This window comes from Carcharhinus amblyrhynchos, chromosome 10 (genome assembly GCF_965287045.1).
Source record: "Carcharhinus amblyrhynchos chromosome 10, sCarAmb.v2.hapA, whole genome shotgun sequence".
In the NCBI taxonomy this organism is placed as follows: domain Eukaryota; kingdom Metazoa; phylum Chordata; class Chondrichthyes; order Carcharhiniformes; family Carcharhinidae; genus Carcharhinus; species Carcharhinus amblyrhynchos.
Window position 1 is genome coordinate 82,090,429 of NC_137333.1, and position 15,069 is coordinate 82,105,497.

Genomic DNA, 15,069 nt, shown 5'->3' on the forward strand with positions numbered 1-15,069 from the left:
TCACCGGCACAGATTATGAGCACTCACCACGGCAAATTGCAAAATATCCCACAGAGAATGAATGATGCGGGGATGATTATCCTTTCAGTCGAGAAGGAGGTTTCCTCACTGAAGGAGACTTCATTGAAGGGAAAAATTTTGGGAAAGGGAATTCTAGAAAAACAAGAAATTTTGATGCCATGACAATTTAATATCTAATTCTGGGTTGGAGGGCTCCGGATGCCTTAAGTAAATTCAAATTGTTTAGACAGCTTATAGAGTTGTGCTTCTTAGATTTTTTAGTTGTGCAGGAAATACACAAATAATAGGTAGAATTCAGGTATATTTAGGACATTATACTATAGAATTGAGAAAATGGACACAGATTCATGGACAGCCATCTTTTCCCAGAAGTCTTCAAACATAGGCAGCACTAGCTTGACAGCTCTGTACAGCAGTCAGGCCTTGTCTATACCATGCACAAGGTATCATTAGAGTCTTAATTGCTCTGAAAGTTAGCAGAGAATTTTAGGGAGGATAAATTAGAACTCTTAACTGCTTTATTCACTTAAGCTTAAGTGAATCCATGTTTGGGCTTGATATCCATTATTCCTTATTTCAGAAAATACTGGAGAGATTGGTGCTTATATTGTGTTCAGAAGACTACAAGAGACATTTGCCAGGACTCTACTGCTTTGCCTGCCACCAAATCGGAACGGCAAGGAGCAGACAATGGAAATGTCTGTTGACTTCATGCGGGAATTTCCGGTCTCGCTCAAGTGATGTCATAAAATCCCGCTCATTATCTTAACAATTCATAAATTTACATATTTATACTTTAAAGTGAGTCTATACATTGCAACATTAATGACTATAAGAGATAATAAAACATAGTCTTAGCTCCCTGTTGCTTATTTAAGACGCAGGTTGATAGGTTTTTGATAGGCAAGGGGATTAAGGGTTATGGGGAGAGGGCGGGAATGTGGAACTGAGACACAACAGATCAGCCATGATCTTATTGAATGGCAGGGCAGGCTCGAGGGGCTAGATGGCCTACTCCTGGTCCTATTTCTTATGTTCTTATGTTCTTAGAATCCTGTTAAGAAGATTTTCCTAAAGCTTAGCTAGGAAATCAGAATTGGACATGATAATAGGAATGTACCTTTACTGCAAAATGAGAAAGACTATGGAAGTCTCTATTTCTCTGTTAAAAGTTTAAAACACATATAGGAAAAAATAGAAACAACTGAAGGAAAACAGAAAATAAGTTAAGAACATGTTATGAGTACATAATGACCCATTATGGCATTATATAAGATTAAGACATAATAAAAGCATTTTAACAATTAAATAATTGTGATTACTAAGAACACATCTAAAAGGGGTTTAATCAAGAAGGCAACACCCATTGTTGCTAAAGATAATCAGTTTTTGGAGGGTGTAAACATTCCAATTTCCTTTCAGAAAGTCAGAACTATTGCAGAAGGAGGCAGTGTACCCACTCAATAGTGCTCTGGTCGTCAAGGGTTTAGATATTGGAAAGCAGACAACTTTTCTGTCCAACTGCCCAACAGCTGATACTCGGATTCAGGTAACACTGCTTTGAATATTGATGGATGCCCATAACTGATGTTAGCTGTGTCATTGTATATTTTATAAGGATTCTAAGCAACAGGGAGCTAAGACTATGTTAAATTATCTCTTATAGTCATTAATGTTGCAATGTTCATACTCACTTTAAAGTATATTGTGGGTTAAATAGCTCTGTAATAAGTTTGTAAATTCATGAATTGTTAAGATAACGAGCGGGATTTTATGACCTCGCTTGAGCGAGACCGGAAATTCCCGCATGAAGTCAACAGACATTTCCATTGTCCACTCCTCACCTGCTCCAATTCGGGCAAGGCAATAGCATTCCGGCGAATGTCTCTTGTAGTCTTCTGAACACAATATAAGAACCCATCTCTCCAGTATTTTCTGAAGTGGAAGATAGAATGTTTGAAGAGAGCCCCAGAACTCTTTTTGGCCAGTAAATTATTTCAAAAGCTGTCAGGAAGAAGGTAATATCCCTTAAAAGTCGCCTTCCTTGTGGGAAGAAACGGTTCACTTTCTCAGACTCTGAGGAAGTGGCTACCTTGAACTCAAGTGAGGGTGATTGTTGAGGAGTGCTCCCAATCCAGGATAGACTTCATTGTGGTCCACTTTACAGTCACAGCGCCCAAGTCGGCAGTAGATATAAATATTAATGAGTGGCAATGAAGGTCTTCATTGCATCAATTCTTCTGGAATGTCAGAAGCAGAGATCCAACTAAACACTGGAGGATCAGTTCAGCTCATCACTTCAGAATATATTGACTCACAGACAGAAGTCCAAAGAAATTATTGATCAGTTCTTCAATAGATATTGGGACACAGAGGTTGCAATGTTTCAGATACTGAACTCTGAGAATAATGATGCTGTTAATTGTATCAGCTCCATAAAGACATTCCAAAAGGATCAGCGTGAAATGGCGAAGGCATATGATTTTGACATTCTCCTTAAAGATGGGAGAAAATATGAAGCTACATTATTTATAAGCAGGCAATATTTGCAAACATTTGGAGCAGTAACAATCATCGGTGAAGTTGCTAAGGCACCCACACAGCAATATGTACGGGAAGTGCAGTTTTCCATACCAGCCATGTAACTCTTATTAATTTGGAGTTATGTGCAAGGCATGAAGTCTAAAGGAACATTGGCAAGATTGTGAAGAAAGTCTGGCAGCGAGGATGCCATAACTCAGCAAAAAGCAGGTGCCACATAGTGGCGAACGTAAGAAAGAGTCCACCAAATGCCAGTTCAAGCAAATAAGAACATAAGAACATAAGAAATAGGAGCAGGAGTAGGACATCTAGCCCTTCGAGCCTGCCCCACCATTCAATAAGATCATGGCTGATCTGTCGTGGCTCAGTTCCACATTCCCGCCCTCTCCCCATAACCCTTAATCCCCTTGCCTATCAAAAACCCATCAACCCGCGTCTTAAAAATATTTAGCGAGGCAGCCTCCACCACTTCAACGGGCAGAGAATTCCAGAGATTCACCACCCTTTGAGTGAAGAAGTTCCTCCTCAACTCCATTCTAAACTGTCCCCCCCTTTATCTTGAGGCTGTGCCCCCTAGTCCTACTATCCTTCCTGAGCGGGAAGAGTCTCTCCACCTCTATCCTATCCATCCCATTCATCATCTTGTACGTCTCAATGAGATCTCCCGTCATTCTTCTAAACTCTAACGAGTACAAGCCTAGTTTATTCAGCCTCTCCTCATAGCTCAACCCCCTCAACTCCGGTATCAGCCTAGTAAACCTCCTCTGCACTCCCTCCAAGGCCAAAATATCCTTGCGTAAGTACGGCGCCCAAAACTGCACACAGTACTCCAGCTGCGGCCTCACCAATGCCCTATACAGCCGCAGCAAGACCTCCCTACTTTTGTATTCAATCCCCCTCACTATGAAGGCCAGCATCCCATTAGCCTTCCTGACCACCTGCAAGCTGGGTTTTTGCGACTCATGCACAAGGACCCCGAGGTCCCTCTGCACCGTCGCCTGCTGCAGTTTTCCTCCACGTAAGTAATAATCCTTCCTACCATTATTCCTACCAAAGTGGACCACCTCGCACTTGCCAACATTAAATTCCATTTGCCAGTTCCTGGCCCATTCGCCCAGCCTATCTAGATCCTTCTGTAGACTCTCCACATCCTCCGCACAATTTGCCGTTCCAACATCTCCACGAGGTAGGCAATGACCTAGATGGTGAAGAAGACACTGAAAGAGACAATGAACAAGTCTTCCACGCAGTGACAGTCACACAGCATGTGGATTCAATCACCCAAATGAAATCTTCCACCACAGTAAAGGTCCTGATAAAAGTGGCAACCATATAAGCCACAATTGAAGGCAGATACTGGGCAAGAAGTGCCAACATTTTACCACTGTGGATACTCAGACATGTATCTGATGAAGTGGGAATAATGTTACAACCAACAAGACCGAGACTCATCACATATGGTAGTCCACCAATATACTGCATTGAAGTGTGGAAAAGGAAGTTCTGCCTGGTCACCACATATCTTCTATGTTATTCACACCAATGGATCAGAGGAACAGGACTGCCACAATGCAATGAACTCCCAACCACAAGGATTCACAACATCAGTAAAGCATCAATGTTAGATAATCAAGGCAAACATGATCCATTTGAGTCCATTCAAAATCTGCAACAGAAATACCCAGATAGGATTTACACTGCAGGGAGAAGAGACGCCTTTGATTTGATTTGATTTATTATTGTCATAAATATTAGTATACAGTGAAAAGTATTGTTTCTTGTGTGCTATATAAACAAAGCATAATGTCCATAGAGAAGGAAAGGAGAGAGTGTAGGATGTGGTGTTACAGTCATAGCTAGGGTGTAGAGAAAGACCCACTTAATGTGAGGTAGGTCCTTTCAAAAATCTGATGGCAGCAGGGAAGAGACAACTTCCCTAAGAGACAACTCCATTCCCTTCATGGATTCATCACGAATGTACAGTGTCCATTTAAAGGACAAATTCAAGGCCAAGCTTGACATCGTGGAATAGCAAGATTATTTGTCATGTTCAGCAACACAGGCGTAACACTATAACCACTGTGACGAGGAAAGATGGTACTATTAGATTATGCTTGAACCCCAGAAGTTTGAATTGAGTAACTAAGAGTTGGTCTCAGAAGATGTCTACTCTGGAGAAGCTGAACCTAAAGTTTGCTAGGATCAATTGGACACGAAGCATGGATATTGGTCCGTGCAGCTGTCCGAGGATCTACAGAAAACAAGATTCAGGACATTAATTCTAATGTATTACTTTCCATAGTTACTGTTTTGGACTGTCAGTGAGTCAGGACCTTCTTCAGCACTATATGGATTGAATTATCGAGTATGTTCTTGGTTGGGTTTGGATTGAGGATAACATAAGAGGTCAAGAGGAGAACCAAAGAAGAACTTGACAGAAATATTCACATACTAATGGAGGCAGCTAGGGAAAAAAAAATCTTGTGTTTAATATTAAAAAAGATGTGAACCATATTACTTTCTTTGGTTCAATTTACTATGATATTGGAATACAATCAAATCCCAGTAAGGTCAGAGTGTGCAATCAATGCCTACTCTTCAGAATGAAGATTTACAGAGGTGTTTGGCCTGTTGAATTTCTTAGCACTATTTTTCTCTTATATATCAAAGGAGGCCACATCGCCTTATAAACTTCTCAAGAAAGATGCACCATTCTTGTGATATGAACCAACTTGTGTTTGATTCATTAGAATGGCCTCTCTTTGCTGAAGCATGTGTGAGTTAGACAAAGAACTACAAAACCATAGTGTGATTCACCACTGAGGAACAGAGTGAGTAAATTATCACATGGAATACATGGATATGGTTTTAACTATGAGGCTTCCAAACTGCTACACAAAAGATGGGAGACAAACCTTTGCTTCTTGCTCGATTCTCCACTCATAATTTTTCAGCTGGTTTTCAAGGCTTTTCTTCTCTTTCTCCAATTGTTTTACCAGTTGTTGTAGTACACCCTGCAAAAATACAGTATTAGTCTTTTGGAGATATGGAACACGCTGCCACTCCACACAAAAAGTGTTCAGTACTATTTGCCTAGAGTGTGAAATTTTCAGTACTTAATGTTTTGTTGCATTGAATGCTGTACATTTGAAATTTTGCAGCATTTCCCACAAACAAAGTACTTCATCAAGTGAAAATGTAAATAGTTCAACCTTAAAAGAGAAAGAGTCCAGTTGCATAGGGGGATTATTTTAACGGTAAATGCTTTCTCCCTATTATGTTTTGTATTGTGGAAGAAGAACTGGTGTGAATCCCATCGGCCTCTGTGACGTGATCCAATTGCAATTTTTCAGTTCAATTCTCCAAGTGGAAATCATCTCATTTGCCCACCCCAGTGTCATCCAAGATGACCAGGATATTCCAAGATGGTGCTGGTGTGAGGCGACTTTTTGCAAGCGGTACCCAGCATACTTTCCAATTCTATCTTTTACTCTCGTTCTATGTCTCTATGAACGGTATATTTTGTCTGTATAGTGCACAAGAAACAATACTTTTCACTGTGACAATAATAAATCAAAGCAAAATCTGAGCAGTTCTATCAAGGGGGCTGCATTTCCACAGCACTTGCTCACAGTCATGGCAAGAAGATGGCAGCGGAGAAGCCTACTCCCTGTTTCATGGAGGGGGCCTCTCATCCGTCTGCTCGATTCCCTAGAGGAGAGAAGGGGAACAATCTACCCTCAGGCCAGCAGAAGACCCTCCTGCAAGATCACAAACCCCGCTTGAGAGATGTTGGCAGCACTGGTGAGTGCCAACACTCTCCCCAAGGGGACAGAGATGCAATGCCACAAGAAGATGAGTGACCGATTCTACTCTGCCAGGGTAAGAATGTAAGTGTTCTTGTATCCTCCCTGCATTCTACCTTGCTGTCATTCCTCAATGTCATTTTGATCCCACATGCTGCCACCTGGCAGGACTCCAGCATTCCAACTCGCACAAGCTCTCTCACGCCACCTGGGGCTCTTTTCCTCACAGCCCTCTCTGCTCATGGCCGTGTCCACACTGCCAGATCTTATCAACATCTGACCTGCCAGGTGGCCAGCTAACATCATCCCCATTTGTCTCCCTGCAGGTTAAGCTTGCTCACAATCAGCATGAGTGAGAAAAGCCAGGCAGTGGGATGCCAGAAATAAAAGATCCTGACTCCTTTCAAAGAGAGAGCTCTGGAACTTGCAGAGGAGGAGCGGGAGCGGACCCATGCTGAGGGCAAGGTGGCCCTGAGAGAGAAAAGTGAGGGGCAACTGCAACTTCATCCAGATGACCAAACTCAGTGTGTTCTGTGTATCCCAGACCATTGCCCTGGCCATGCACTCATACCATGTCCTTTTCCTTGTAGGAACATTACCCAATCAGCAGGGTCCCACTGTTCACCCTCAGCACGACCTCACAGATAATGTCAGAGGAAGCCACTGAAGATGCATCATGGCTGTCACCTGCACAGAGACACACGTACTTGTGGGCAATCTTAGCAGACAGGCTTCTAGGTCACTATCAGGTGAATACCACACAGCATCTGATGCATATCAGATGGAAACAGGAATGTAAGAGGGATCAGTCAGAGGTCTAGTGGATCCCAGGATTCAGCTGTGCTCAGCCGGGTGCCATCCCTCTGGATTCGTTTGTTCTCAAGCTGCTCGAGATGCAAAGGCAGAGCCAGGAATCCCAGGAGGGAGTATCAGCAACACTCCTGCGACTGCAAGGCTTGAATGGAGGCATTGCAAAGCCTTCTCTCAAAGGAGATTGTGCCAGAAATGTATGTTGCCTAGGCCAACACTGCAAGGGTGGTGTCTGCTGTGGAAAGCCTGGGGCTCAATGTCAGGTTCATGGCAGGAGAACTCCGAAGCATAGTTCCATCCACATGGACAATGGCTATGGGCTTCAATTGCATGGTGCAGACATTCCACTGCCAGACACCCCTCCCCAGACTCCTATGCCACATTCTCACACAGCACTGAAAGCAGACCCACCCATACTAACCACGATTATCTGCCATCACCTCCCCACCCCCAAAGCTTTCTGCCCCAATAGTTGACCTCCTCTTTATCTTCCCTCCAACCCCCAGAGCTGGCCAGTGACCCCCATCTTTTTGGGCTATCTGGAACTCAGCAGTGTTCACCTCCTTCCTCCCTCAGAGGTTGGCATGGGTAGCACAGTGGTTAGCTGCTGGTTTACAGCGCCAGGGACCTGGCCTTGGGTCACTGACTGTGTGGAGTTTGCACATTCTCCCCATGTCTGTGTGGGTTTCCTCTGGGTGCACCGGATTCCTCCTGCAGTCCAAAGATGTGCGGGTCATATTAAATTACTCTCAAGAGTCAGGGAGATTAGCAGGGTAAATTATGTGGGATTACGGTGAAGGGGCCTGGGTGGGATTTTTGCCGGTGCAGGTTTGATGAGCCAAATGGCCTCTTTCTGCACTGTAAGGATTCTATTCTATGAGGTCATTACTGCTTTTTAAAAATAGGAACCAGGCACTGTGATTTGCTCCGGCGTGACATCAGGGCTGGTGAGTGGGAAGGTTCAAAGAGGGCTGAAGATGCAACATGAAGCCCGCTAAGTCATTGCTAATGCATTCAATATTATGTTAATCTCGTTTGCACCCTCCCTGGGCTTGAACCTGATTGTGTCATCAGGGAGGGCCAGGCAAGATCACAATCTGAAAAGTCACCGGCGCAACTCCCATTTTTGGCCTCTCGCGATATTTAGCAGCCAGGACAGGATTTGTGCCTGCGGCTAACAAGGTCGCTAAGTTTGTGGTTAGCATCTATTTCAGTTCTAATGCTCATCCTAAATGAGCTGCTGGACAAAATGGCCAGCTGGCAGAGAAGTTTAAAATTCACTGAAGGTTTGAATTCCACATGCCTGAAATAATTCAAAATCACATTTTTCTTAATCAGTTCAGAGAAATTTGAAACCCCTCTGGGACTAAATTGAAATTGTAGCAGGGAGATTTTTATATTTGAACACGTGCTCCTTGCATTAGCTTTTTAAATAAGAAATGCTTATTTATATATAGAAATTTCAGTCCATGTTTCTTTACAAATTCTTAGCATTTTTGAATGATGATCTCGCTTGCATATTTTCTCTAAATTACTGTTAATATCTTTCAAAGTAATTTATGCAGTGCAAGAATGAACAGCTGTTTCTGCAAATACAGCATCCTAATTCAGATACACCCAGCTTCCATCTGTTCCCCTGCAGTCATCAAACATTTACAAGATAATTCCCAAAAGTATGGATTTGCTTAAAGCCCTTGTTTAGCTCTTGCCCAAGAGAAAATCATGTTAAAAAAATCAACGAGTTTGATATTACAATTTGCTCCTTAAATATGTCAAAGTTGCTGGTTCTATGCTGCTTTGGAATTTCAGACACCGGTTTGTAATTTCCTTGCTTAAGCCATGGTTGAGAAATTGGCAATGCAATCATTCCACTGTACCAACATCCTTGTGTAAAGTTGACTCCATTGAGCTAGACTTTCCAACACGCAGGTCACTGAAAGTGGCAATGCAGGTGGAGAAGGTAGTCAAGAAGGCAAACAGCATGCTTGCCTTCATGGGCCAGGGCATTGAATTTAAAAACTGGCAAGTCATGTTGCAGCTTTATAGAATCTTAGTTAGGCCACACTTGGAATAAGATGTTCAATTCTGGTCGCCACACTACCAGAAGGATGTGGAGGCTTTGGAGAAAGTACAAAAAAGATTTACCAGAATGCTGCCTGGTATGGGGGGCATTAGCTATGAGGAGAGGTCGGAGAAACTTGTTTTTTTCTCACTGGAACGACAGAGGTTGAGAGGCAACCTGATAGGAGTCTACAAGATTATGAGGGGCATAGACAGAGTGGATAGTCAGTAGCTTTTATCCAGGGTGGAAGAGTCAATTACTAGGGGCATAGGTTTAAGGTTGTGAGGGGCTACGTTTAAAAGAGATGTATGAGGCAAGTTTTTTTTTTTACACAGAGGGTGGTGGGTGCTTGGAACTCCTCTCAATTGCCAGGGGAGGTAGTGGAAGCCAATATGATAGTGACTTTTAAGGGGCATCTGGACAAATACATGAATAGGGTGGGAATGAAGGGATATGGTCCCTGGATAGGGGGTTTAGTTCAGTCAGGCAGCATGGTTGGTGAAACTTGGAAGGTCAAAGGGCCTGTTCCTGTGCTGTAATTTTTTTGTTCTTTTGTTCAAGCCCATTATTAGAAGAACAATGTTAGTTGCATTTCTAGGTGCAATCTAGTAAGGTTTTACATGATCAGCCAACTTGGAAAGATATGATGTAGAATGAACATTGTTAATTGCACTGTTAGTTTGTCAAATGTCATCTACTGAATCAACTTTATGTAGAGCAATTAATATGGAAAAAAATAACTAGGACAGATCCAGTGATAGGGACGAATTTCAGATCCTTTCACCAATTGAAATTTGCAGAGATAGCTGTGCTTATAGCAGTTCAAGAAGGCAGCTCACCATTACCTTATCAAGGGCAGTTAGGTGATGAGCAATTAGTGATGGACAATAAATGCTATCCTAGCTACTGATGCTTACCTTATCTGGATCAATTAATAAAAAGAAAATTAGAGTTTGTTATTGCGGCATCGTATTAAAACTTTATTTCAGAAAATGGGAAGACTATTTTGCTGCTTCAGGAAAATGGAAGAAGAATGACAGGGAATCCAGGTACAAACCATTACTTGCAATAGGATATGCAAGTGTCAATTCAAATGCATGCATCAAGCATACCACAATGCTCAAAGGTAGATACTGTCCCTCTTTTTCAGATGATTGCTGGAGAGGATGAGGTTATACAGGCAAACATTACTTGGTCCAGACCCCAAATACAACCTTTTAGAGAATTAGCCTATGGCCAATATTAAAATCCCCTCATGGTCAAGTACCCTGCCTCTCAAGGGTGCAAGCTTCATCCAGGATGAACACAGGTAGAAAATCCCCTTGTCAAGATAACAAGCCATCTGGATCCATTTTCTGGAGAGCCATCCCCTTTCGCAATCACCACAATGAACCTCTGCAGCACAGAAAAAAATAACTATTCCGATTACATCCACAGAATGGAAGCCAGGTGGAGAGAAGGAAATAGGTGCATCACTCCCATATTTGATCTACATCTGAAGTGTGTAAAATTACTATACAAATTACTCAGCCCAATAAGCTGTAAATTCTGAATTGAGAATATATATATATAACTATTTCAATGTGAGAATGTATAGCAGCACAACATCATCTCTGTGTGTCATGCAGCAATATAAAAATGTACACCTGTTTTGTGTCAATGAGAGAATGTATCATTTTGGTGTCAGAATGAGAATATAGACTTGAATAATTGTGAGAATAAACAGCAATGCAACATCAGTGAGTGTCAGCATCTTACAATTCCCTTCTGTTATAAAAATGTTTCCAAAATTTTAAATTAAAAAACTTTTGTAACAAGATTATTCGTTGCTAAGTGTTTGCCAGTTTTGATTGTTAATGTTGCTTAGCTTCTAAAAACGAAAATGGCAAACGGAAGAAAATTACCATTTAATCCCTTACAGAGTTTGCTACTTCTGAGTCAATTATTTTTTAATAGTTTCTGCTAAATGCCTTACAAGTGTTATAATACGGTTAATGCAGCTTTCGACAGAATTATTGTTGGAATCGTTAGAATGGTTACAGCACAGAAGGAGGCCAATCAGCACATCAAGTCTATGCCAGCTCTCTGCAGGAGCAGTTTAGCTAGTCCCACTGCCCCACCCTTTCCCTGTAACCCTGCAAATTCTCAACAGTTCAAGTGTTGCTAAAAGAGATTTTTGTAATATACGTGTTAAGCAGCTGAGTACACTATAGGCAAGGCTGCTGATTATTTTCAGTTTTTCGAGATGAGCGTTTGGAATCTCCAAAATGCTGATAAGGATTTCCAAATCCTCATGGAAAAATAAGAATGGAACATGACTTATATCACTATAACCCAGCGGCCCAATCAGACTGCAGCATATAAAGCTCCAGAGAGAGCAAGTGTGAGCACCGTTACCAAAGCAACATGAGCAGCTACAGACTGTAATTAACAGACTGTCAGCTTTAACCTCTGTTTCTAAAAAAAATGTTTAATCCTTAAGATTCACATTAAATTTGCTATTATTTGCATCATTTGAATAGTTAAACATGTCAAAACTCATTTCTCCCCATGATTCTAGGCAGATTTTAAATTATTTATTTTCCAATCTTTGTTCAACCTTGCATGTTCACAAAGCACGTGTGGGCCAGATTTTACAGAACTGCAGACTGGTACACCCCTCCCTCCACACACTCCACACTCCACTTCAGGAAGGGAAGTCAGCTGCAGGCCAACACACTTGGAAGAAGCCCATTCCACAGCCACGGTGCACCGCCAACAGGCTAAACAAGCTGATAGTGGGACGTCCATCCCTCAGTGGATGGATGCTATACGGCTTGAAAGCGGTCAGACAATCTAATTGGCCGGCATCTCTAGCAGTCGGGTAGCTCCAGTGCTTTATAGTGGCCCATGCCAGGACTGCAAAGGAAAGCAGGCAGAAGACTGATGGCTGACAGATAAGGCCCGGGCTTTAAGAACAGGGATGTATCAAACAGAGAGCCCAGGGAGGGAGGAGTATGGGCCAGGTTTTGGAGGGTAGGTGGCAATGAATGATGAGAGGGAGGGAGGAATGACATCATGAGGGTTTGGGGGGGGTTGTCCCCGCTGTACACAGGACACACCCTGAATGATGTTTCCCCTACCCTAGTTCCTTCCTACTTTTTTTCAATTCAAACAACAGACTGTCCACTCACGCCAACCATGTTATGGCATAATATCTTGACTAATTGCCTTAGTAATGAGCTCAGTTGACCTTTAATTATTTGTCTGTGTGGAGTTTGCACATTCTCCCTGTGTCTGCATGGATTTCCTCTGGGTGCTCCAGTTTCCTCCCACGGTCTAAAGATGTGCAGGTTAGTGAATTGGCCATGCTAAATTGCCCCTTAGTGTCCAAAGATGTTTAGGGAGGTGGATTAGCCATTTAAATACACAGAGTTACAGGAAAGAGAAAGTGGGGGATGGAGCTGGGTAAGATACTCTTTCAGAGAGTCTGTTGATGGGCCGAATGGTCTCATTCTGCACTGTAGTGTTTCTATGGAATTCCCCTTTTTTATGCTGGAGACTAATGATTTTAGGTATTTATTTTTTAAACAGCCCCAACCATATAGCAAAGTATCCTTTCTTTTCAAATATGCCGGCAACTGCCTGGAATCTCACCCTGCTCTGTTCCGAAAAACCCCCTCTTTTAAAACCACACACAAATCTTTTCCTCACTTGGTCTTCCTTAACTGGCACTTCAATCTTTAATCCAGTTGTTGATTATCCCCTCTAATTTTTGAAGTATGAGGACCAATGATGTTTTCTTTCTACGTAGCATCTTTTCTCAATGTTCTTGATGAAATAAAATACCGACTTATTGCCAATTTTCTTTTTGTCATGTTCTGTAACCACGTTAGGGGTTGTGGGTTTTGCACAAAAAGGAGAAGACTTGAGCCAGAATTCTCCAATCCCGCCTGTGGTTAGAATTTTCCAGTCTCAATGCAATGAATGGAGCATAAAATTCTCTGTTCTGATTGGAAGTGATGGCAGGACATCTTAAATCAGAGAATTCTAGCCATTTTTTTTTATTCATTAGTAGAATATGGGCATTTCTGGCTGGCCAGCATTTATTGCCCATCCTTTGTTGACTTTGAGAAGGTGGTGGTGAGATGCCTTCTGGAAATGCTGTAGTCCATACACTATAGTTTGACTCACAATGCATTAGGGAGGGAATTCCAGGATTTTGACCCAGTGACTGCAAAGGAACGGTGAGTATTTCCAAGTGAGGATAGATTGCACACGTAGATTAAACTAACAAAAACAGTTAGTCTAGGAGTTATTGCCAGCATAGAAAATTAAACTAAACAGGAAATTAAACTAAACAGTAGCTTGTTAAACACTTAATGACAACCATCAAATTGTGTAATCAGCTCTTAAAGCAATCATGCAACCATTTAAATACATAACACCATACTACTTTTTAAGTGATTCATTACACAAGCTACCCAAATCAAGGCTCAATGTAACAGAATAGTGAATCAGTAGTTTCAACTCTTATCAAAATTATTTTGTTGTTGCCAAGATCATGCACTTGGCTGCCCAACCCTATGTTTCACCTCTTCCAAATGTTGCTCCATAGTACCAAAACTATGGAGTTTGTAATGCCCAACAAATATATCACTGAATGACACATTTCAAGGTAACGTTGTGCCATTGATATCAAATGGATCATAGCTGATATGCACCTTAACTCCATATCACTGCCTTGGGTTGAATAACTTTAGTACCCCTTTCCTAACAAAAGCCTTATCGAGATTGCAGAATTGTGAGAACCTCCTGACCTATTTTAGGCATTGTGTCTTGGGTATTGTACCCTGTTGGGACATATCTCTGAGAGGCAGTGCATGACAGTGGGGGACATATTCGCTACAGACACACCCATAAAGCATCAGAATAGGAAACTTGTGCCAGCATGTGTTTGTTTTTATTTCCTGATGCACTGCCTGAAAGAGTGGTGGATACAGGTTCAACTGTATCCTTCCAAAGAGAATTGGACAAAAACTTGAAGGGTGAAAAAGACAGTGTATAAGGAAATGTCACAGTGTGTGAAAATCTGGAATGCATTTTGAAGGAGCTGGTGCATATTCACTATTCTGAGTGGCCTTCTTTCATGTTTGACTGTTCTACAATTCTCCTTGATGGGGTTTGTTGAATGCTGAGGCTATCAGATACAGACTCTTTTATTTGCTCAAAAATGATTCACATAACAGCTTAGAGTCATCACCCTACCAATTTCAGTAACCCTGCATCTTTTATATTTTGAAAATCTTTTGAAAACAGTTTTGATTTCAGAAATTTTGGGAGTATTTCTAATTAAGTGTGGGCACTTAGGGCAAAATAGCTTCCTTTTGTGCCACAATGACACTGCATCTAATAGGACTTCCTGATCATTTCCTTTAATACTCAAATGTCCAGTTAACATGCATTTTATTACATACTGGCCCTATCATTTGAGTAAAAAGTGTAAGATATATCATGTACATATTGTAATCCATATGTGGACATGGTTTCATTCCTCACTCAAAAGCTACTACTTTAGATCACTATGTAACAGTGTCTTGGCATGCATAGAAGACGGTCTGGAAGGTGGGACGGGGGGTGGTGTGGTCCAAAGGCCAGATTGAAATGGGACTGATAGGTAATTAGTTTAAGAGTAAAGCACTTACTGTTGTGTTCCCAAAATGGTGCCCTCTGCACCATCTCAACTGTGCACTTTGAGTCTGCTGAGTTATGTGCCAGAGGCAGGTGAAGGCCAAGTGAACACATGTAAATCATGGGGTACTCTGTCACATTTAGGAACCTAATGCCATT

At 41.9% G+C, this 15,069-nt stretch overlaps 1 protein-coding gene across 2 annotated transcripts in view; it reads right to left on the minus strand.

Moving 5' to 3' along the window:
• ccdc169 (coiled-coil domain containing 169) overlaps positions 1-15,069 on the minus strand; it is a 69,868-nt gene that overhangs the window by 13,905 nt on the left and 40,894 nt on the right. For both annotated transcript variants that reach the window (XM_080197944.1, XM_080197945.1), the window contains exon 5: positions 5,478-5,576. In XM_080197944.1, the coding sequence (XP_080054070.1) occupies positions 5,478-5,576 (99 nt within the window). The remainder of the gene's footprint in view (positions 1-5,477; positions 5,577-15,069) is intronic.